Source organism: Schistocerca gregaria, chromosome 1 (assembly GCF_023897955.1).
Source record: "Schistocerca gregaria isolate iqSchGreg1 chromosome 1, iqSchGreg1.2, whole genome shotgun sequence".
NCBI classification, from domain to species: domain Eukaryota; kingdom Metazoa; phylum Arthropoda; class Insecta; order Orthoptera; family Acrididae; genus Schistocerca; species Schistocerca gregaria.
This window is the reverse complement of record NC_064920.1, coordinates 1077587783-1077613512: the sequence shown is the minus strand read 5'-3', so window position 1 is coordinate 1077613512 and position 25730 is coordinate 1077587783. Positions and strand designations below refer to the sequence as shown.

At 40.3% G+C, this 25730-nt stretch overlaps 1 protein-coding gene across 4 annotated transcripts in view; it reads left to right on the top strand.

Annotated features, from left to right (window-relative positions):
- LOC126281745 (uncharacterized) overlaps positions 1-25730 on the top strand; it is a 221055-nt gene that overhangs the window by 33660 nt on the left and 161665 nt on the right. For all 4 annotated transcript variants that reach the window (XM_049980961.1, XM_049980943.1, XM_049980935.1 and 1 more), the window contains exon 3: positions 9686-9879. In XM_049980961.1, the coding sequence (XP_049836918.1) occupies positions 9686-9879 (194 nt within the window). The remainder of the gene's footprint in view (positions 1-9685; positions 9880-25730) is intronic.

Sequence of the window (25730 nt, the reverse complement as noted above, 5' to 3'; positions counted from 1 at the left end):
TAAACAGTTTACAGAGAATGGGTGTTTGTGCAAAGGGAAAAGTTCTGGACGGCCGAGAATGAGTGATGAAAATGTAGCACGCATCCAGCAAGCATTTGTTCGCAGTCCAGGAAAATTTCAGCAGGATGGAGCGCCACCACATTGGCACTTATCTGTCCGTAACTACCTGTATGTCAACTACCTGAGGCGATGGATCAGCCGCCAGGCAGCCCGTGACAGAGCACTTCATCACTGGCCTCCAAGAAGCCCTGATCTTACCCCCTGCGATTTTTTCTTGTGGGGGTATGTTAAGGATATGGTGTTTCGGCCACCTCTCCCAGCCACCATTGATGATTTGAAAAGAGAATAACAGCAGCTATCCAAACTGTTATGCCTGATATGCTACAGAGTGTGGAACGAGTTGGAGTATTGGGTTGATATTGCTTGAGTGTCTGGAGGGGGCCATATTGAACATCTCTGAACTTGTTTTTGAGTGAAAAAAAAAAACCTTTTTAAATACTCTTTGTAATGATGTATAACAGAAGGTTATATTATGTTTCTTTCATTAAATACACATTTTTAAAGTTGTGGTATTCTTTTTGAATCACCCTGTAATTAGAAGTAATAGTTGGGCTTATTTGCAAAGAACTATTTAAAGGAGGAGTATCCATACTGCACAAAGTGAGTACATCTGTCAATCTGTGGTTCATATTAGGGAAAACATGATTAAATATTTCACTAGTAGTTCTGTTCATAATTGTGAAATAAAAGCCAGTTTAGACTTACATTTACTATGGAAAAACAAACAAAAAATTGAAAGCAGCTTTTTCTGTCAGGGAATAAAATTACCTAATAAATTGCCCAAGTATCTGGAAAGATTACTAGAATACACCTACACACATCAAAAAAAGTTTTGCATCGCCACAGTTCCCAGAACTCCTGAAGATATACATTGGCTGTGGATATTGTATCACAGACACAGTCCCATTGAGTGTTCAGAGATGACACTAAACCCTCCCAAAGATGTAAAAATCCAGGCATGAGCAGCATTTATTAGACAGAGGGGATCCGACAGCTGATCAGTTCCAGTCATTACACCCGAAAGGAGGTACACGGCTCATGTTGTCTGTAGTTCAACCATGCCTAGACGGTCAGTACTGCAGTTCAATCATGTCAGAATTGTTACTTTGTGCCAGGACGGGCACATAACAAGAGAAACGTCCGGGTATCTCAGAGCGAGCCAAAGCGATGTTTTTCAGACATGGAGGAGATACAGAGATAGGAACTGTCGACGACATGCCTTGCTGAGGCCACCCAAGGGCTACTACTGCAGAGGATGACTGCTATCTATGGATTATGGCTCGGAGTAACCCTGACAGCAACGCCACCATGTTGAATAATGCTTTTCGTACAGCCGCAGGACGTCGTGTTACCACTCAAACTGTGCTCAATATACTGCATGATGCGCAACTACACTCCCAACGTCCATGGCTAGGTCCATCTTTACAACCACAACACTATGTAACATGGTACAGATGGGCCCAACAACATGCCGAATGGACCACACAGGATTAGCATCACATTCTCTTCACTGATGAGTGTCACATATGCCTCCAACCAGACGATCGTCGGAGACATGTTTGGAGGCAAACCGGTCAGGCTGAATGCCTTAGACACACTGTCCAATGAGTGGAGCAAGGTGGAGGCTCCCTGCTGTTTTGGGGTGACATTATGTGGAGCCTATGTACACTACTGGTGGTCATGGAAGGCACCGTAACAGCTGTACGATATGCGAATGCCATCCTCCGACAGAGAATGCAGCCATATCAGCAGCATATTGGCGAGGCATTCGTCTTCATGGATGACAATTCTTGCCTCCATAATGCACGTCTTGTGAATGACTTCCTTCAGGATAAAGACATCGCTGAACTAGAGTGGCCAGCACGTTCTCCAGACATGAAACCTATTGAACATGCGTGGTATAGATTGAAAAGGGCTTTTTATGGACGACTTGACCCACTAACCATTCTGAGGAATCTATACCGAATTGCTGTTCAATCTGGACCAACAGTGCCTTTATGAACTTGTGGATAGTATGCCACAACGAATACAGGCATGCATCAATGCAAGAGGATGTGCTATTGGGCATTAGGGGTACTGGTGTGTACAGCAATCTGCACCACCACCTCTGAAGGTCTCACTGTGTTGTGATACAATACGCAATGTGTGGTTTTCATGAGCAATTAAAAGGGCGGAAATGATGTTAATGTTGATCTCTATTCCAATTTTCTGTACAGGTTCCGGAAGTCTCGAAACCGAGGTGATGCAAAACTTTTCTTGATGTGTATGTATAAAAATGCTGTTGAAACACACATATAAATAATGCATTCTGCAGAATTAAAGATTATGTAGGGAACTCAGAGTAGTTGGAGGAGTAGTTGGAGGGGACAACTGCAGCACCCTGTCACATTAAAATACACTCCTGTTTGTGAAAAGTGAAACACTCAGAAGCAGTGGCCAGCAACACGCCACAATAAGAGGACATGATTTAAATGGCAGAGTGGTGGCGTGCTTTTAGGCTCAACAGCACCCGCTTCTGTGCGACAAAATAGGTCAGTGTTACACAATGCTCAGTCAGTGTGGAGCCGCCGTATGAATTGGAAACATTTAATTGAGTGCCACTGTGCCTCACCGAAATCACAGGGTGGAATATCATTATGTCAGTGCATTCAAAAGGAGCAGGAGAATACATTTCTGTCAGGCGGATGTGTCATTCTCTGACATTGCAGCTATACAGGGCATACTACTTCAACAGTGAGGTGTACATGGAACCAGTGAAGAGAAGAGGGCTGTACACAGCACTATGTGACCACAGTGCAAAATGACCCCAATCTTGTCTGCTTGGCCGTAATGGACAGGACAGCTTCGTTCAGAGTTGACGCAATGTTGGAGGACTGCAACAGGTGTGCATGTCTTCATCGACAGTTCGACGCCGTCTACTGTGCACTGGACTGGTGGCATACAAGCCATACCATCGGCTTGCATTGACAGAACCCACCAAAGCAATAGGAATGTGAATGACAACACCAGCATGCTGAGTGGCTAAATGTAGTGTTTTCTTGTCCTACAGCATACGTGTTTGATGCCGTCACGGTGAATGCAGTCAGGCAGACTGTATTATCGAGTGGCGTAGTGGACAAATGCCAGGTGTGATGGTTTGAAGTGCCATTGCCTATAACAAGTGATCTCACCTCCTACTTCTTGAGGGCAATCTGAACTGAACAGCTACTTCTACGTCATGGAAGTAACCAACCTTTTGCAGTCCAAACACCCTTTATTAATGCATGATCAAACGAAACATAGCAGAGCATTCACCACAACAACAAGAGTCCACACCGGTTCCAAACCTCACTGACTAAAGGTAGAGAATTCCTTGTTGCAGAGTCATGGGTAGTTGACGATCTCCTCAAAGTGTTTAATGCCATTCAGCATTTGAAGAAAGAAAGGGCAGCAGGAGAGGACTTTTTGTTCCTCAATGTGAATGATGGAGGAAAAGTAATACAATTGGGAATTTCAAATTTGTTCATTGAATGTGTGCAATGGATGACATTCCCCCAAAACTGCAACATAGTTGTAACTACAGTGCTGTGCAATAAAGGAGACAGACAAGGCATGGAACTATAGAGACTTGCCAGCCTCCTCTCTGTAATGTACCTATGTTTATCAAAATCATCATCAACAGCTAGCTTTAGGGGTGGATTTAAAGTGTGGACCTGTAGAACTGTTGTAAGTCTTGAACAAAATTATAAGATGGAGAGACGACTCTGAGTTACTACTTTAAGATTTCAGATTTTGAGATAGCTTTTGGCTTGCTTCAACAAAATCTGTACCAACTTTCTAAGAGAAATAGAGCATTTTTTCTGCCAATATGAAGTGTGAATTGTAATTTATTAGTGCCAGAACATAAATAATGTAAATCAAGTCAAACATTTTAGTAAAATTTCAGCTGAAATGGAGAACTGTTACTAGTAGCAATATCCTAATAATAATGCAGTTTTGTCACAGAAAAAAAATTGTTACTAAGTTACAGCTAGCTCACATTGTCTGTTTACCCTCCATGAATTCTTGTATCAGATAGTAAAATGTTTTGTACAAAATCTTGTGGAGCCTTATTTTTAGATGACCTAGCTTCATGTTATGTTTTTTTTCCTATTAGCTGGTTGTATATTTTCGTCCTCATATGCCATGGTGACTGTGCAAACTATAAAATTCTCTTTATTTCTTATGTTTAAGTGTGCCTATAATGATTCTTCTCAAATAGTTTTTGTCTCCTGTATAATGATATTATAATTTTGCTAATGTATAGGGAGGGAATGGTTTGGATTTATATTTTTCAAAATAATGAGTGACAAGTTTATTTTCATTGTGCAGTACACATGTAGCTGACAGTTTTCTTGTGCTCCTTCAGAACACCATACCTAATTAATGATGATTCAAAATAACTATCATATGGTATTTTTTTGTACTCATGTTAGTACAATTTTGCAAACTGAAAACTGTTTAATTTATTTGATAGAATTTACTAGTATATAGTCCAGATTAACTTCCGTTCAGATTTAATTCAAGGAATCTGATCATATCAATTTTTCCCATCAATTTTTCCCAGAAGCTGATTGTTATGCTATATTTTAAGCTCTACACATTTTGAATGTGTGGTTTTCAAATGTACTGTGTGGGTTTTTGCAATGCTCAACTTCAACACATTTAACTGGGACCAGTTTTCTAGTGTTTTTAGTGTGCTCACAGTAGAGCTTAGATTATTTTCTGCATTATCAGCTTCTATTAAAAGAAAAGTATTGTCTTCAAAAGAGAGCTAATTGGCAGTTTATATTTATCAGTAAGTAATTTACATAGAATGGAAAAAACATTGGCTGTAGAATGGAGCCTTGTGGCACACCTTTTGACACTGTATTCCATTAAGAATATAGCCTAATTTATTGAATTTGAAGTGAAAGTTACCCTTAAAATGTGTTGCACGTATAATATAAGCCATAGCATTGTCCTTAGTCCCATATTTATCTAATTTATAGAACATGGTAAAGATGACACATTGAGTTGCAGACAGCCACAGTGAAAAGACTGTTACACATTTAGCTTTCAGCCAAAGCCTCCCTCAGTAAAGAAAAACCAGAATGCTGGTCCAAGTTGCCAGAGATGGTGGTCTTCTTTGAAGAAGACTTTGGCCAAATGCAAAATGTGTAACAGTCTTTTCATTGTGGCTGTCTGCAGCTCACTGCGTCATCTGTATGTTGAGTAGCAATCTATCCTTTCCAAACATTGTTGACATTCCAACCTGGAGTCCCATTGTTTAATTTACAGGTAAGCAAGAGAGTCAATGGCTCATCTAATCCTTTGCTTATCTTCAAACAATGGAAAACTCAGGAAGGAGTGTAATGTAATGTGTGTATTAGTCTGCACATTCAAATTCTATTCTTCCAATCAGTCAAAAGTGCTGGAGAAAGTAGCTACAACCCAGATCCAAAATTTCGCTTATCCTTTCAGTTGAATTGTTCACTGAACCTAGTGTGTTTTTTCCTTGTTAGAATCTAAATTGGTTACTTGTCTGCTTTTTACAATAAAATTTTGAATCTGGGTTATAGCTACTTTCTCCAGCACTTTTGACTGATTGGAAGAATAGAATTTTGAATGTGCAGAATAATACATACAGTACATAATTGTTCAGCTTCCATTAGACTTCATCTGGACAGTGAGAAATTCCCAATTGAAAAAGCAGTCAGGCAAAGAGATTTTATATCACCAATTCTATTCACAGAAATCTTTGTAGAAGTTTTCATATCCTTGGACTGGAGAGACAAATAAGCAATGTTAATTATTGGGAACTCCCCTTCATTTGGCTGGTGACACTGTACTGTTTGCCTCTGGTGCAGATTAACTTCAACAGTGAACAGATGGACTTGTTCATACTCTCTGTAACACATCATACTCTAAGAGAAAGCCTTCAGAGATGTCAAATGAGTCAAGTTACATGGTAATAGGCAGAAGCAGGCATTGCAGGCATTTGTGAAAAATACACTAACTACAGATTGTGACTATTGAGCATCTACACAAACTGAGAAATATGAGAATTACTCCTTAATTACTTTATACAAGTCGATGTATCTTCGTTGCGATCCTCTGTCAGTTGCAGGATTTATATCTGTAAATTATTGCGTCTTTCACCTGCAGCAGTGACTGTTAATGTGCAAAATGTTGAGTTGCACTGTGGTCTGTCTATAATTGGCTGGTTGAGGAAGTTCAAGGGCTGGAGGAAAGCAACGGTGTACCAACACCAGTAGGACCACACTTAGTAAAGCACTCTGTTGTTTAGACAAGCTCTTAGTTTGATGACAGCTTTAGCTTTTGCTTTAGGTATTAGAAGTGAGACCGCTACGGTCGCAGGTTCAAATCCTGCCTCGGACATGGATGTGTGTGATGTCCTTAGGTTAGTTAGGTTTAAGTAGTTCTAAGTTCTAGGGGACTGATAACCTCAGAAGTTAAGTCCCATAGTGGTCAGAGCCATTTGAACCATTAGAAGTGAAACAGCTACTTTTTTTGGGTGGTGTTGGGGACAGGGGGGGGGGGGGGGGGAGTCCAACACTGCTCCTCTTATGCTACTCAGCTACTGTTATTATGTAATACTTCAAACAAAAGTAAATGTAACATTTCATAGACCGCTATCAGCTGTCTATATATTGACAAACTCGTGCTATGTTTATATGTATATAAAATTTGCTTCTTGGGGTATAGTTAGTCTGATAACAACTGAATCAACAGGAAATAAATAAATAAGAGTAAAATTGACCTGTAGCAGTGTGGTAAACAAAGTAGAGTTCTCAAAACCAAGTTTCTTACATTCCTGAAAGAGAACGTCTACAACCAGTGTGTACTGACGCTTTTGGCTTATTGCGGTGAGGGAAAACAACATGAAAAGGATAATTGCTCTGAATCTGCCCTCAGCATCCAGAGACCGTAGTCATGTTTGTGTGTGTGTGTATTTTTTTTCTTTTTTTTTTCCCCATGAAGGTCCTGTTGACCAAAAGCATACTTTCTGACAGTCTTTTTGTTGTGCCTGTCTGTGACTCAGCATCTCCGCTACTATCCTTTTCATAATGTTGCCATATTCCATCCTGGATTTTCCACTATTTGAAATTGAGGGAGACATATTTTGGGAATGACTGGGAGAGCCAGTAAAGCAAACGAATGGATCAGGGGATGAACTGGAGGGGAAAACTTAATCTGATGGTAATGAAAATGACATGTAGGTAAGTGGGATATTTAGACAGGAGAGGCTAGGTCATAGGGGAAGACTGAGAAGACAGCCTAATGGAAGGTGCGACAGGAGCAACTGAAATCATTCAACGGAGGAAAGTCCGCTGGCCCTGACGGGATACCAATTCGATTCTACACAGAGTACGCGAAAGAACTTGCCCCCCTTCTAACAGCCGTGTACCGCAAGTCTGGAGGAACGGAAGGTTCCAAATGATTGGAAAAGAACACAGGTAGTTCCAGTTTTCAAGAAGGGTCATCAAGCAGATGCTCAAAACTTTAGGTCTATACCTCTGACATCGACCTGTTGTAGAATTTAGAACATGTTTATTGCTTACGTATCATGTCATTTCAGGGAACCCAGAATCTACTCTGTAGGAATCAACATGGATTCCGGAAATAGCGATCGTGTGAGACCCAACTCGCTTTATTTGTTCATGAGACCCAGAAAATATTAGATACAGGCTCCCAGGTAGATGCCATTTTCCTTGACTTCTGGAAGGCATTCGATACAGTTCCGCACTGTCGCCTGATAAACAGAGTAAGAGCCTACGGAATATCAGACCAGTTGTGTGGCTGGATTGAAGAGTTTTTAGCAAACAGAACACAGCATGTTGTTCTCAATGGAGAGACGTCTACAGACGTTAAAGTAACTTCTGGTCTGCCACAGGGGAGTGTTATGGGACGATTGCTTTTCACAGTATATATAAATGACCTAGTAGATAGTGTCGGAAGTTCCATGCGGCTTTTCGCGGATGATGCTGTAGTATACAGAGAAGTCGCAGCAGTAGAAAATTGCAGCAAATTACTCACATATATTAAGCAAGGAGATGTTGGAACTGCTTCCCTTCATTGTTCAAGCATTTCTGACACCTGCTTGGGCATTTGTTCATTATACTCTGCAATTCCCTCTGAAAAAATGGCAGCAATTTCTTAATGAACATTACTTTTAAGTTCATCTAAAGTGTTGGGATTTGATTTGTACACTTTTTCCTGTAGTGCCCCATAGATAAAAATGACAAGGTATTAAATCGGGAGAGCGAGGAGGCCATATGTTGTTATAATAACTCTATCTTAAAACATGTCATGGATCTCCTGTAGTAAGAAGTTGGCAGTGTGTGCCTTCACAGAGTCCTACTGAAAGCTTGCGAAAGCAGATTTTCTCTTAGTCAATTCACCAAAAGGAAAAAACAAATAAATACTACAAAATGTTTTACACATTTCGCTCACTGTTAATTGGTTTCTGGGGGGGGGGGGGGCAAAAAAAAAGGGTCCGTTACTCTTTCATTGCTAATAGTGCGCCACACTCCTATATTCTGATCATCCAGGGATTCGTTGTGTATTACATTAGGCTTTTTAGAAGTCCAGTAACAGTTATTTTGTGAATTAATGCACCCACTTTGAGGGAACCATGATTTGTCAGAAAAAAAGTTAGGTGAGCGTCAATTTCTCCATCATGTAACCTATTCAGTCCATTCACAAAACCTAAACATTTTTTCAGGGTCACACGGTTTAAGTTAGTGCACTGCAGTTACATTATAGCGCTGTAACTTCAGTAACTTTTTAGCCATTTGAACAGAGCCATACCAAATTCCCCTTTGGTGAGAAAGATGTCAAACTGATTTTCTAGGAGACCTTTCCAGAGCGTACCCAATGTTATCCAGAATTTATTCTGTAAGCATAGTAGGTGATTGTGTGTATTTCCTGTCTAAAACACTCCCTGTTTCATGCAATTTATTTATCAGTCAATGAATTATACTCCTATTAGGGCCGTCAACGATAGGAAATTCCTCTCAAAATAATCTCCTTACTACACACGCTGATTCTGTATGCATGTACGAATTGTACATAAATACCCTATTGGTGAATAGAATACTTGTATTTAACTTGAAACACTTTCACTCAGTACACTGTTTTATCACCTAACAAATGTGTGCAAGATTTCTACATAAATGAAGGCCTCGCAACAGAGGCGAAATGTAGTCTCCACCAGTGCTGCCAGTGGCTGGCTGCTGGCAGGGTAACAAATTCCCTGCCAGGTGGTTGCATTAAGGATTGTATTTGGGAGGGGCTCGGCAGCTGTCGATTTACTCAACATAAGCAGCCTGCAGTCTTTCTGTGCTGGCTGATGTGTAATTTGACCCATTACACATGCTGGATGACTCTCCTTCATTTTGGGATGGATGGAACACAGTGTGTGGATGAATGTATAAGAGATGAGTGGACATGTTAACTTCTAAAGTTTGATAAAGTAAAAACTTGAATTAAATGCAAAATTAGTACGAAATTCTGAATTGTAGCACAGTGAGCACTAGACAGATGTTTGTTAGCTCTACTGTAAGTGTTTAACCGTATGTATTTGTTGTGTGAAATATTTCAGAGCATCCAGATGTCCAAGGCAAGGAAGGACGTCCACTGAATGTTTTTATTTTGGGGGACTTTCCACAAAAGGATGTCCCGTTTCATGAAGAAGAAGTTGTTGCTCTCAGAGGAGGTTGCATCTCTGAAAATGACAAAGGGACGCTTGAACTTGTGTTTACAAGTGATAAACAGAACACCATTTTACGCGAAGATGTAAGTGTTTCATTGTGTATATCACTACAATCACAAAATATTTTAATACTTCCGACAGTAGTGACCAAAGACAAGTAAATTGTTACTGATTGGTAATGTTGCTGTCGATTATTAAACACTACATTTTACTTCCCTCATATGGGGACCGCCAAAAACAGTTAAAACAAATTTTAAAAGTGCTTAGTCATTGCATAGGGAGCTACAAACATAGTCCCCAACTTCCAGTTACACACCCTCAGCTCATTACCAAATGTTAATAAAAATGTGAATACCTATTAGACAGATAATGTAAAACTGATAACCTGATAAACACATAAACTGTGCAAACAGTCCAGCCATCAAACTTAAGAAAAGCTTCTCAAAGTTGTACACATACTCAATAATAGTAGGACATTAAGGAAAAAAATATATTTTCACATGGAATAGTTCTGGTGAGAAGCAGAAAAAAATGTAAATGTTGTCTGGAAACAAATACTTGTTGATATATGTGTCAATGTACTTTTGTTGAAAATGGTGTGTACTTGATAGTGTTGGCTGTCTTCATATTGATGTTGATTCCTCATTTCCGTTTGGTTGTGTTTGCTTTTGTACTTACTCTTCTGACTGTGGTGCTGTTGTCAGATATACACCAATAAGCCAAAACATTATGACCACTGTCCACCGCGACGTTTTATGAAGCCCGATGACGTGGGCACATGATATGGCAGCAAAAGTATGTAAGCAGTGCAGACAGGATGGGGGATCGCCCTAACGAAGGTACGAGCTGCAAATGGGGAAATCCATTGAGATTAAGTGACCTTGACAAAGGGCATATTATTATTATGCAGAGCCTGTGAATGAATCTCTCAAAAGCGGCAAAGCTGGTTAAATGTTCAGGGACTACTGTTGTGAGCATTTAAGGAAAGAGGTAAAAGGACAGTGAAACTACCATGTTAGGTAGTGTCTTACACTCCCAGTCAAATTGTATGAAGTTGTCAGCTGTGAACACAGAGGACTCGCCTTGCTTAAGTAGGATTTGACATTCTTGCTGATTAGTTTAACTGTGGTAATGCTGACCTGTTAAGTGATATAAAGGAAACCAAATCGTCTTTTATTCTGATTCACTGTATAACTTAGGTCACATGATAGTTGTGAATATTCTTAGTGTTCACTATGCATGCTAATTTCTCTTAATATGTCAACTTCCATTGGATTTTGCATAGAGTTATTTTTGATGCTGTGACAACTACTTGTCTTACCATTTGTGATATTGCCTAGGCTGTAAATATGCATACCATTATATTTCATAGCTTAGTGTGTGTGACATTTTACATGAAATGAAGATTGGTACTCATATATGCTAGGCAGTTCCTCATCTAACGGAATAATAAAAAAAAGACATAAGCTTTATTTCAATGGAGTTTTTGATTGTACACTGTCTAGTGCTGACCTTTTTAATGAATTTACATGTTCATTTGTAAATCTGTGATGTAAAATGATTTTTATGACATAACAAATATGCACACATGTTTAGTCTATTGTGCTGGATGTACGCAAAGATTTGATTTAATGCCAATACTTTAATTTTTAAGCTTAAGGGGTGTTGTGATTACCTATCACTCCCTGTAAGCTTGATATGTTTACCCTTTTATTATGCAGGGGCCTGAGGGTGGCAAAATGAATTGCTGAAACTGGTTGCTTTTAGAATAAAATAAAATATCCTAAAGCGTACGATTTATGGTACAGTTTATTGGCATTGAAAAGTATATACCAGCCATATCCTGGCTGTGATGGACCAACAGAGATTCTAAACATATTGATTTGAAGTTCTTTTGGCATCTAAACAAAATTCTTGATTCCATGGAGTGTGAACGACATAAAAAGTGAAATGGAGGTCTGTTATTTCATATGGGTGATGGCAGACATGATATTCTGCTATAGTGTGGCCAATGACATTAATCAACAGGAATATCTCATGTATGCTGAATTACTTCCTGAATGTAGCTTTCCACTTGGGAAAATATTGAGCATATTATTCCAGTAACTTGTAGGCACGGAGTCATTTTCAGCAAGTGCAAGGAATCACAGTACATGTCACACAGCTGACACAAAGTGTGAAGTAGCACGTGTCACACGAGTAATATATAATCCTGAAACAAATGTGCAATGTATTGGAGCTCTTGTATGGTCAATTATGAACAACAAGTTAAATTATCTGTGTGACTTAAACCAGATGACTATGCCAGATTACAGATTACAGTTCTGCCAGTGGACCTCTGGACCCAGACTTGTATGGGGTTCCCCGGGATCAGATGGGTGATCACCTAGCCAGGGAGTTGATCTCACAGTCAATGGGGTACCGAGCCCTGACCTATGAATGCACTTTTGACACAGGCAGTCTATTGAAGTTGGAATAGGAAATAATAGGCTACCACTACCTCCAACAAGCCGTGTGTCATCCAGGAGTTCACTGCTGTGTGGCAGTTCTTCCATCCGTCTCAAATGGAGTCCATGATGTTATGGCAGATCTGTTTTTGACACACTCACCTGTCCTGTGACTTCATCCTGGGTATCAAGTCCCCTCAGTCCTCCCACCCTCCCTCCTCCCTGCCACATCAGTGCAGTAATACGTGGTGCTCTGTTGACAGTTGCTCATATCTAAGTGGAGTGCTGTCTTCTAACAGCATTCTGACGAATGCAGGCTTTAGGTCTAGTTATCGTTGATACTGACCAACAATGAGTGAGCAGTTGTATGCTTTCACTGAGAGAGTGGCTTTTATTCCTGACTTTAATATTCTGATTTCCCAGATTCGGGTTGGAACAGTTGTTTGAGTAGTGTCGCCTACTGCACGCTGAGCCCCACGGAGACCTGTGACTGTGGTCTACCCCTGCCTGTGAGACCAATCTTTCTCCTACCTTGTTTTATCATCATCATCATCATCTGCTGTGTCTTTCTGATCATGTCTACCCTCTTAGTGCCTTCCCCTGTTACTTATCTCAGCGTTCCCTGCACTGGTTTTGAGAGTGGTCTTTATTACATCACTGTTTCACCACTGCATCATTGAATTTGGTGATCAGATAGGAGGGAGAAAGGAGGGGCCTGCCTACTCCCTGACCTTATGATCCGGACCAACTGACAGTTACTTTATATGAGGTGCATTAAAAAAGTGTTGAACCTTTCTTCTGCAGAAATACATTTATTGATTTGGACGTACAGAACCCTAATCGCCTTCAAAGTATTCTCCACGGTAGTGCACACACTTTACCCAGCCCTCCTGCTCTTGTTAAAACACTTCTGAAACTCATCTTTTGGAACGAAAATCAGTTAGGCTGTCGCATTCCACATGATGTCTTCTCTTGACTCGAAATGTGTTCCTTTAAGTAGTATTTTCAGCTTGAGAAATAGCCAAAAGTCACACAGAGCCACAACAGAGGACTAAGGAGCCTGGGTAACTGTAGGAATATTGTGTATGGTAACGAAACTCTGTCAGATGCACAGAATGGGTGAGTGCATCATTACAGTAGAGTTGCCAAGTTTTCGGTGCCCATGGTTATGGTCGTTTACGCCACGCTAGATCACAAAGGCAATGAACGATCTCCGTACAGAATTCCCTTTGTGATGTTTTGACATAGTGGTGTTCCCATGAGAATAGAAGAAAACTGTCAATGTGGGCTTTGCATTGGAACTGACAGCTGGATTACATATCTTCTCTTCGATAGCGCTAGTGTCGATCACTGCAAAGCTGAAAATCTGAGTGGTTGTGGGACAGCGTTTGTTCATTGATGCACATGATACTATTTTAGATGGCAGTAACACACACATTTTATTCCTTCCAAAGTTCACTTTTTGAGTACGGTGACCACTTTTTACATTATGAACAATTATTAATGCAATTATCCAGGCCAGCATTCGCAATCAAAGTGGGAAGTTTTCTATTGTGGCGCAAACTAATAGTTTACTTTTATCTAAAAATGACACAGTCCCATTTAGCACAATCTTGTGGCACTTTGTTAACAGTGATTATACTTCAGTGTCTCATTTAAGACAGTTAATCAGACAAATCACTGAGTATAACAGTAGTTAACGGTATTTACTAATTGCTTCACAGTTCAATTAAGAAAGCCCCTTACTTTAGATTACAGGTATTGCAATTACATATTAAAATTCTTAATAATAGATCACAGTGTTTGCTAATTGCATCACGCTTCAGTTGAAAAAGGTATCACTTGAAAGTAATTGCATATTAAAATTCTTGAGTTTAACAGTTGTTTGTGTGCATATTTTCTCATATAGAGTGTTCACATTTGTAGTGTGAGTCAGCAACACATGCACGTCTGACATAGATGATACTTGTCTACTGTCAAACTGCAGAATGACTACTTTGGGTGTCATCTGACTGCTTATAGATGGGTGTAAGACTAAACTGTTATTTTGAAAAGTAATGCTTTGACATATTGCTACGTTGAAATTACTGTTTTTGACGAAGTACAAGAACTAAAGTGGCTTTGACTCACACCAATTTTTGCTGGTTACAAAATTGTGAAAATACATGGACGCTGTTGTTTCTTCTGCGTTGTGTATACCCTTCTTTAAATGAAAAAGCTAGTGCCATATTGCAATCAAAGTACATTACATGAAGTCTTTAATTAGCGAGTTCATCAATTAATGCTGTATGTTATATTGTACGGAAAAATTAATGCTCTGAAAGTATATAGTTGAAGCTCAGTATGTAACAGTAGTTTCGATGAAATCTGCTATTGAACTTGGCCTTGGCTCTGAACTTATTGCTACGTTGAAATTACTGTTTTTGACGAAGTACAAGAACTAAAGTGGCTTTGACTCACGCCAATTTTTGCTGGTTACAAAATTGTGAAAATACATGGACGCTGTTGTTTCTTCTGCGTTGTGAATACCCTTCTTTAAATGAAAAAGCTAGTGCCATATTGCAATCAAAGTACATTACATGAAGTCTTTAATTAGCGAGTTCATCAATTAATGCTGTATGTTATATTGTACGGAAAAATTAATGCTCTGAAAGTATATAGTTGAAGCTCAGTATGTAACAGTAGTTTCGATGAAATCTGCTATTGAACTTGGCCTTGGCTCTGAACTTCAGTTTTCGATAATTTAAAATACATTACAAGAATCTTGAAATACTTACCTTTCTAATGGTATAGCCACTTTTCACAAATTTACTGACTTGGCTCACAAAGTTCTATATGTCTCGAACTATAGTGTTAACTTCAGTTAACTGTAATTTTTAATTAATAATGCCCTAATGAAAACTAATTACACTAATGGAATCAGAACACTTGAAACAATAATCTGAGTAATAAAACAATGGAAAATCCAGGATAGAATGTAACAGTACAATGAAAAGGAAAGTTGCCACTCACTGTATAGTGGAGATGCTGAGTTGCGGATAGGCACAACAAAAAGACTGTCACAAATAAAGCTTTTGACCAGTAAGGCCTTCAACACACACACACACACACACACACACACACACACACACACACACACACACACTCTCTCACGCACCCGCTACTCACACTCACGCAAATGCAACTCACCCACACATGACTGCAGTCTCAGTTACCTGATAGTGTAGTCACGTATGTGTGAGATGACATTTGTGTGTGTGTGTGTGTGTGTGTGTGTGTGTGTGTGTGTGTGTGTGTGTGTATGTGTATGTGTGTGTTGTTGTTGATGATGAAATATGGTGAGTGACAACTTTCCTTTTCATTTCATTGTAACCTGAATAATAGATTTGAACAAAGTTTGGTCTAGAAAAGTATTTAAAATTTCAAGTAAATACTACTTGTCAATAGGTAAATGTATCAAAAATATGAAATCAGGCTAAACGGTTTGGTTATTTATGGGAGTAAAAAAACCTAACAGATGGGAAGGATCCACCTGCTTTTCCACTGTCTGGCGTTGTGGCATTGCTGTAGGTTCCCCCCCCCCCCCCTCCCCCCTCCCCTCTTACATCTCAGTTTCTGGATCATACACAGAAACCCTCATCTCAACACTTGTGAGCACGGTATTAAGAAATATGAGGTTACTATTTTCATTGTCCAGCATGTCCTGTGTGATTTCCAGATGGCACTGCTTGAGCTCCGTTGTCAGCAGTTCCGGTACAAATTTTGTGGGCCTCTCTTTGTTCACAAAAAGTTCTCAAAGTCGAATGTACCAATCCAATGCTTACCCCTATATTCTTCACAAGTTCTCATACTGTGATATGACTTTCTTCCAAAACATTTGGCATAATTTTATGCAATATTGCTGCTCAGTATTTTGCATCATAATACAGCTTACTGGAATCTGAGTAGTGTTCACGACATCCTTACATATATGTCGACTGCCAGCAACTAATGCTGGTAGGAAAAAAAATTGTGACTGTCCACATCTGTCCTCCACCACTCACTGCAGAAAGTCTACCACATAACTGGTTTATGTGGGAAAGAAGAAGGTTGGATACTTTTTGATCACTCATTGTATCTCATTCAGTACTCTAACCCCGAGCAGTGTTATTGCCCAAAATACCTTGATTCTACTATTACTGTACACTATAGCAAAATGACCAAATGACAGATACCATTAGCTGGCAACACTGTGTGTTAGAGCTGGTTTTGTGAATGAGAGTTGCGGTTCATCACATGCCTATGGTGCACAAGAAGCACCAGGAATGATGAAGCTTAAGGCAGTCTGAAGCATGGGTATATACAGCTCGTAGAAATTCAATAATAAATCACAATTCCTTAATAAAGCAAATCTGGATACATCTGCAATCCCAGAAAAATAAGGTGCATCCAATGAAACAAGAATGTTTTCAATAGCTTAAAAAATACGAAACTTAATATTTTGCAGTGACTGAATGTTTTTGCCACCTTTCAAACACTAACATTTTACTAGCACAATGAGTTTCATCAGCATGCTTCCATCATCACGTGCATTTACAGTTACTTTTGCAGTGTCATTATATGAAGTGAGGTTGGTTTCTTTTGCTGTTTGTGCCAGTGAGGTGGTTGTTGTTATTGTTGCTAGTCTTTGTTCCAAAGACTGGTTTAATGCGTCTCCATGCTACTCTATCCTGTGCAAGCCGCATCATCTCTGAGTAACTACTGCAACCTACATCCTTCTGAATTTTCTTACTGTATTCATCTCTTGGTCTCTCTCTACGATTTTTACCCCTCATGCTTCCCTGATGTACCAAATTGGTGATCCCTTGATGTCTCATAATGTGTCCTGTAAACTGATTCCTTCTTCTAATAAGATTGTGCCACAAATCCTCCTCCCCCCCCCCCCCCCCAATTCTGTTCAGTACCTCCTCATCAGTTACATGATGTACCCATCTAATGTTCAGCTTTCTCCTGTAGCACCAACTTTCAAAAGCTTCTATTTTCTTCTTGTATCAACTGTTTATCTTCCATGTTTCAGTTCTATACATGGCTACATTCCATTCCAATATTTTCAGAAAAGACTTCTCAAATCTATATTCAATGCTAACAAATTTATCTTCCTTACCATTGTCAGTCTACATTTTACATCCTCTCTACTTTGACCATCATCAGTTATTTTGCTGCCCAAATAGCAAAACTCATCTACTACCTTAAGTGTCTCTTTTCCTAGTCTAATTCCCTCAGCATCACCTGATTCAATTAGACGTCATTCCAATACCCTTATATGGCTTTTGGTGCTGTTCGTTTATCCTCCATCAAGACACTGTCCATTCTGCTCAACTGCTCTTCCAAGTCCTTTGCTGTCTCTGACAGAATTACATTGTCTTTGGCAAACCTCAGAGTTTTTATTCCTTCCCCGTGGACTTCAATTCCTATTCCAAATTTTTCTTTGATTTTCTTTACTGCTTGCTCAATGTACAGCTTGAATAATATGGGGGACAGGCTACAACCCTGTCTCACTCCCTTCTCCACTGCTGCTTCCCTTTCATATCCCTCATTCTTATAGCTGTTTACTCTAGCTCTACAAATGCTATAAATGTAGGTTTGCCCTTCCTTAATCTTTCGTCTAAGAAAAGTCATAAGGTCAGTATTGCTTCGCATGCTCCTACATATCTCCGGACTCCAAACTGATCTTCGCCAGGGTTGGCTTGTACCATGTTTTCCATTCTTGTGTAAAGAATTTGTGTTAATAATTTGCAGCCATGGCGTATTAAAATGATAGTTCAATAATTTTCACATCTGTAATCATCTGCTTTCTTTGAAATTGGAACTATTACATTATTCTTGAAGTCTGAGGATATTTCATCTGTCTCATACATCTAGCACATCTGATGGAAGTGTTTTGTCGTGGCTTGGCTCTCCCAAGGCTATCAGTAGTTCTGACGCAATGTCATCTACTCCTGGGACATTGTTTCAACTTAGGTCTTCCAGTGCTCTGTCAAATTCTTCTCGCAGTATCTTATCTCCCATCTCCTCTTCATCTACATCCTCTCCCATTTTTATAGCATTACCTTCAAATTAATCTCCCTTGTGTAGACCCTATGTATACTGCTTCCATCTTTCAGCTTCTCCATCTTTGCTATGGACTGGTTTTCCATTTGAGCTTGTGATATTCATACTGCTCCTTGTCTTTTCTCCTAGGGCTCCATAATTTTTCTGTAGCGATATCTATCTTTCCCGTACTGACATATGATTCTAGCTCCATATATTTGTCTTCTAGCCATTCCTGCTCAGCTATTTTGCACTTCCTGTCAATCTCATTTTTTAGACGTTTGTATTCCCTTTCACCTATGATAAAGCAAGAACAAACATGATTTATGGAATTGAGTACTTTATAGAGCAACATCTAAGATCCAATGAAGTACAGGTTGTGTGTAGTACTTAACATATTGACAGGACATCAGAAATACGAGTTACAGGATAGGCCAAACACTCACTTGCGATTGCTTAAATAATACTGTTTGTTTGGTGGCTCACTAGAGCATGCCAGGGGCCAACACAGTTGGCCTCTATAAGCTGGCCTGTGAACTAAAAATGCATGGTACATACAGAAAAAAAGCACTGGTACCAAAAAAGCACTGGTACTGTGAAAGAAAGCATTGATCTCACAAGGCACTGAGATTACGAGTCACGGGAAACACCAGTGACGTTGCTGAAGTCCATTTCATCCTCTCACTACAGTGGCTGCTGCAGCATGTGGTGGGCAATTACTGGCGATTAGGGGCAGAAATGATGAGTTGGCAGGTTAGCATGCCATCCTTCTTCTCATGAGAGGCCACAGGGTAGGACTGGCACTGGTGTCTCAATAATGACACCCTCATCGAGGTCAGCAGTCAGTGCTGGAGGTGTCGACGATAATGGCCGTACACATTCCGGCAATGGAGATGGAGGCGGCTGCGGCATCAGGTGCAGTGGAGGCTGCTTCGGCAACAGTAGTCGACAAGTAGGGGTGGAGGCAGCAACCCCAGACTGCGATCTGACGGGTAGCAACCCCTGCTGCTGCACAGACCAGACCGCCTGTGACAAGGTAACAGACATAAGCCACAGTGAGGACGGGTAGGTGGTGGGCCCTCCACAACAGACCTCGCCATGTGTGACCACCGTTGGTTGAAGTGACAGGACATCCACCTGTCAGGAGCGCAGATGGCGCACAGGTGCCGGCCCAGGGAACACTCGATGACGGCAGGAACCCAGTTCAGCTGGCAGCTGAAACCACAAGCTCAGACAGGCATAGCTGGCCGGAATCGTCACAGAACAAACACGGTGTCAGACACAGCTGGTGCAGGTGATCCCGTGGTTGCCGTCACGCAGTGTCTCTGCCAGGCTCTTGTCCCCCACTAGAGCGAAATGGTATGAACTCAAACAACGGACTAAAGCAGCTTCAGGGGACATGGCCAGATAAGTACTTCCACATCTGAGTTTTAAACATTCAAACTGTACGTTTGGCCTCACCATTATATTGAGGGTGAAAGGGAAGCTGTGAGACGGCAAACACCAGTAGCCTAACAAAAAAATGCAAAATCTCGAAGAACAAACTGTGGGTTGTTATTGGTAACCACGGCATATGGAAGTCCCTCAATTGCAAATATCTTAGACAGGATAGCAATTGTGGTTACTGCAGACATGGATGGACAATGCGCCACTTATGGAAACTTTGAATAGATGTTCACTACAATGAGTCAATACTGATTTAGGAAGGGCCCAGCAAAATTGACATGTAGATGCTCCCACAGGGCCGCCTGTTGCTGAACACAGCGAGTGCAACTAGTGATAAGATGCGTAATGTTCCCATCTGTGCCCGGCAAATACACATATATATGGGCCGAAGCTTTGGACTGAGAGGACCCCCAATGACAGACTTGCAGAAGCTGCAGTACGTTATGCAACCCAGGGAGCAGGTCCTCTGCAGCTAATGAAAGAAGCCTGTGATACTTAGAAAGGCAGTGCTGGTGGGACATGTAATTATGCAAGGGATTCAAGGCACAGCCTGGAGGTTTTTCCAGCCAACTGTGTTGCACAAAAGAAAAGACCTGACTAAGTACAGGATCTGCGGTGGAAGCTGATGCTGTTATGGCACCAATGATGAGAAAACCATTGACTACATTCTGATTCTCAGTTTCTAAATAGAAACAAAGCAACTCGTCCTCCCGAACGTCGGGTCTGGGACGATTGGAAGGCAAGATAAGGCATTGGCGTTTGGGTGTTTAGCTGTCAGCCAGTAATGTATCTGATATTGATAACAGGAGGAAAGAGCCCACTGCTGTAAACAATATGCTGGCTTGTCCAGCATGGAAGCTGAAGGGTGAAAAAGAGCAACCGAAGGCTTGTGATCCACGATTAAATGAAACTTAGAACCATATAAAGAGATGTGAAATTTCTCAGACTCGTCTTTGTGTTTGTGCACCAACACCATGCCAAGACCCTACTGAGAGGCATCTGCAGCCAACACGAGATGCTGACATGGCTGAAAAGTGGCCGGACATGGGGCAGATTGAAACTTAGATTCTAACAAACACTCAGTCACAAGCTGGGGACCAGAAAAATGCACATTTTTACACAAAAGCACCTGCAGAGGCTGAGCAACAGTGGATGCATCCGGCAAAAACTTATAGTTGTACACAACTTTACCTAGAAATGCCTGTAGCTCCTTAATGGAGGTCAGCCACAGCACAGCTGCAGTTGCATCATAATCATGATGCAACGGCCTGACCTCTGTGTGAGAAACCTTGAAACCTAAGTACTCAATTGATAGCTGAAAAAATTGAGTTTTGGCAAGATTGCACCAGAGACTGGCAGACTGCAGGAAAGAAAACAATGATCAAAGGGTTCTAAGTTGGTCATCGGTGGAAGAACGTGAATCAACGATATCATTGAGGTAAATATTGCATTCGGGCTTAGAGGCTGGTCAACTGTTCTAAAAAACACTGAAAAATTGTAAGCATGCTAGCGATGCCAGAAGATGAGCTTTCATATTGGTATAGATTGAAAGGTGTATTGACAGCGAGAAGGCATTTAGTGACCTCATCCAAAGGGAGCTGGAGGTATGCTTCTGACAAATCAATCTTGGAAGAGTAGTAGCCACCTGATAATTTTGCGAGCAGCACATCAGTGCAGGACAAAGGGTATATATCTATTACATACTGTGCATCAATTATGACACTGAAGTCACTGCAGAGGCAATAAAAAAAAGTGAGGGCAGGTGGACTCTTTCATGGTAACATGGGCATGAAAAACAGTAGCACAACTAATCCCAGGGGAAAACAGAGACAAAAACTCAGAGCAGAGGGACTCCAGCTGCCGATACAGAACTTGATGTGACACGAAATTTACTTCATTGGCAATGGAGAATCCGAAAGTGTTTAACACGTCTAGCCCAGGTCTGCACTATGAGAATGATTCACAACAAGGAAGGTGAACAACAGATTTGTGAGATATAGGATTGGAGAACTGACCTAGGATTGGAGTGTGCTGTTTATTATAACTAGTGAACTTCTGTGAAAGCTGTGTGAGGGAAGGGGAGGCCAAGTCCACATATGTTTGTGCATTTACTAAAGTCACTGCAGCTCCTGTGTCCATTTGAATTTTTGGTAGTTTATTAAACACACGCAAGTCAATAAACAATCTGTTTGGGGAGACAGTTACTGTAGAGATACTGCTGTGTCCACCATGTTTGAAGAGGTGTCTTGATGCGGCCTATTGTTGCTGTGACCGTAACCGATGCTACCCCATGCAATGCTGAGTCGAAGATTGTGTTGCAGCAATGGCTTCCCTGTCATCCTGAACACTTGCAGCATGCCCGACACGGGTTAACCGAGCAACTCAGAGGTACTGATTAGCAGGACCTCTACTTCAAGAGAATTGACTATGGTGACCAGATTAAAAGAAAAAGGTAAATACACTAGATACTACGTCAAGTGACAGATCTCATGAAGTGTTCTGACTCATCTTCAGTTACAAGGAGGGAGTCAGCAGCTACATAAAACCCGAAAACATTAAGAAGAACACTTTATTTGGCTTCCAGTGTACAGGACATGAAGCATTACAGCAAAAGGGAGCAAATAAAGAACTATAAATTTACAAAGTCTTGAAATTCAGTGAGCGATAAATTACAGTGTTGCTAAGAGCAACAGGGTTTAAACAGAAGGAAAAACTATAAGTGAATGGATGGAAGTATATTGTCAAAACTCAGCAATTATCTGTTAAGAAGACAGTGAAAGGAAATATCTGAACAAATCACGAAACCTGAAGACAAACCATACTTATACAATTGTGGTACAAGTATTGCAGCAACTTCAGTTGAATTTACGTGTCAAGTAAACAATGTCGACAGATGAATAAAACAATATTTTAAAAATGGCAGAGTAGTTTCTCAGTAGGTGTGGAGGAGAAGAATTTTTCGGCGGGTTCAGATAAGAAGATTTTGAATCCTGACATCGGTGGGTAGCTCAGCAATGTAGCAGGTATGCTGATATACAACACAGTGCAGTTTGATACATTGGTTGCGCCAGGCGGGGCATATCATTGCAATATATTGCCACGTACATGCGGTTGCACAGGCTACACGATGAGAGAGTGCAGTTCATCGGAAAGAGTAAACTGTTGAGAAAATACAGAAATCCACTTTGAAAACTTGTCTTCTAGACAGTGACAACATGTTTCAGTTTTACCACATTTATGAAAACTGTGCAGTAACAATTTATCAGAGTAATGTAGGGTGCAGTCCACTGCTTGTGGTCTCGTGGTAGTGTTCTCGCTTCCCTAGTGCGGGGTCCCAGGTACGATTCCCGGTGGGGTCAGGGATTTACACCTGCCCTGAAATGAGTGGGTGTTGTTGTGTCATCTTCATCATTGTCATCATCATTTATCCCCATTATGATCAGAGGAAGGCAATGGCAAACCACTTCCATTAGGACCTTGCCTAGTACAACGGTGTGGGTCTCCTACACCAGTCCCCTGTGCTCTGTCAAGAAGCATGGGACATCATTTCCAATAGAGGGTGCGTGATAGAGAATATTTGCCAGTCATTACTAGAAAAATTACTGCAGTGGCTCCAGAATGGTTTAAAGGTTTATTACAACAAATGTCTGATGATGAAATGAATTCTAGTTTTAAGAAAATATCTGTCAAAATAGATTCAACAAATAATAAACTGTCTGACACTAGAAATGAGTTATCAGGCACTAGAAAGGAACTAGCTAACGAAGTAGAGTCTAAAAGTAATGAATTGTCTGACAAGGTAGAAAATACAAAAGAAGAACTATACTTAGAGATAACAGAACACATCAGACACGAAATAGAAGTTAAATTAACTAACATTGCAACTATTTTGACCCATTTGCCTTAGCAGTTGAAGGACGAAATCAGTAACCAATGCAATTCAGTTTGTGAGGAAGTAAAAGAGGAAATCTCAGAGGCAATTAGTTTGTAACTGTTTTAGAACAATGCAAAGAATTTGGAGACATAGTTAGCACACCTGAAACTCTTAATTTGGAGGAATGATTACCCGAATTTGTAAATTCTACCATACAAGAAAAATTAGAATCTCTTAATACTAACACACTTTCTAAGAAAGATGCTAAAGAACACAAAAAAGAATTGTCGCACCTGCAGTAGGCTATTGGGAGTACAAAGCAGGAAATCCATAAGAACGCAGGTGTAAATAACAGTGTATTATCGAGTTGTTTATTAGAGGAGCTACAATTGGTAAGTAAAATGAATTTCTCAGAGTAACTTCCAAAATTCAAACTTGATTTTCACCATAGCTCAAATTTAAAGAAGGAAATGAGAAACTATTTCAACATTACAGTGGACCTTTTAAAGTGCAGAATATACTGCGTCCAAAAGCATTATGGTATATCTAACAGACCATTATATAGGTAAAGATAAAAGATTATACAGTATAGATATGAGTAAAAAGATTTAATGGTCCAGGAGAGTTTGCGCCCTTTACAAATTCAGTGAATTGATGTCTGCCAGCCGTCTGAGTTAAATTGTTTCCATATTTCTATCGTAGTTTTCTTGTGTATAGTTTCTATCTTCTTTGACTACCCTATTATCTTTTTAATATTGTACTTTCTACAACCACTTCTTCCAGAAATACCCAACACCTGCACATGTGCCACCTAGTGTTTATTCAGCGATAATTACATCGGTATATTATGAAGATATCCATGAGCTTAGTTAATAAACTTAACTATAAATTAACATTTTAAGAAACATTTTGAAGATGTAGGATGTATGTGTAGTACGTGGAAAGCCAGGAATAAGAACGATTTTAGCTGTACTATCATACGGCAGTAATAGAAAGCAGAGGAAGTTGTATCACTATGGCACACGCAAAGGAATGATTTAACTCATTAGGTCTTTGCATAAGCTGTGAGTATAGTAAACTACATATACTGAAATTCAGAGTAACAAGTTATTGGTTTTGTAATTTTTTAAACATAAAGGAAGAAGAATAGAATGGTTGGGTTTGTGTTTGAAACTTTTAATGGGAGTTAATCATGGGTAGTGATACCACTCTATCGAGTGTTGACCGACTCATAGACTGGACACAGATATCATACTGACCGTTGATGATGACTTACATGAATATACTTGCCTATTCCATTGCATTTCATAGGGGTTTGTTAGGTTCAATTTTCAAGGTGTCTGTGATGGTGAAGCTCTGACAAGTGCATTCTGTAGGGAATGCCAAACAACTTATCCCTCGAGTGCCACGTTATCAGATGGAGTCCCTGGGGTGGGAGGTGGTGCAGCTACTCTACGATAACTGAGTCTACAGATCGAAGGTCTCTTGTCTTCTAATGCAGCCTCATTTATAATCCAATTGTCTGCATTTGTTTCTCTAAAACCTGGTGTCTAGTCAAATTGCTTGTAACAAAGAGTGTCACTCGAGTGTGGTGGCAACAACCCGCTCACTACATCGTTCTTGGCTGTGCTGGCCTGTTTATTGCTGTGCTCAGCTGTCATCGCTTTGCAACTCACTTGTGCATCTGTTATTGTGTTCTACATGTCAACATGGTATGGCTAACTGCCAGCACTATTATCACAATACTCTGCGGCAGCCTCCATGCTACTTTCAGTCATTTGCACTAAAGATTTAGTACTTTTACATATAATACTGGATACTACCACTACATATTCAACATTATAATCTGCATACTTCATGGGTTACAAATTCATAATCATTAAATGCTAGGAAGTTCGTGCATATTGTGCCTGCAAGTGGTATGTTGACAAACATATTTTTTAAACTGTTACAGTATTATGGAAAGGATAGTTACTACTCACCATATAGTGGAGATGCTGAGTCACAAATAGGCACAACAAAAAAGACTGTTAAACAAGTAAGCTTTCAGCCAAAAGGCCCTCTTCTGCGTTAGATAACACACACACACACACACACA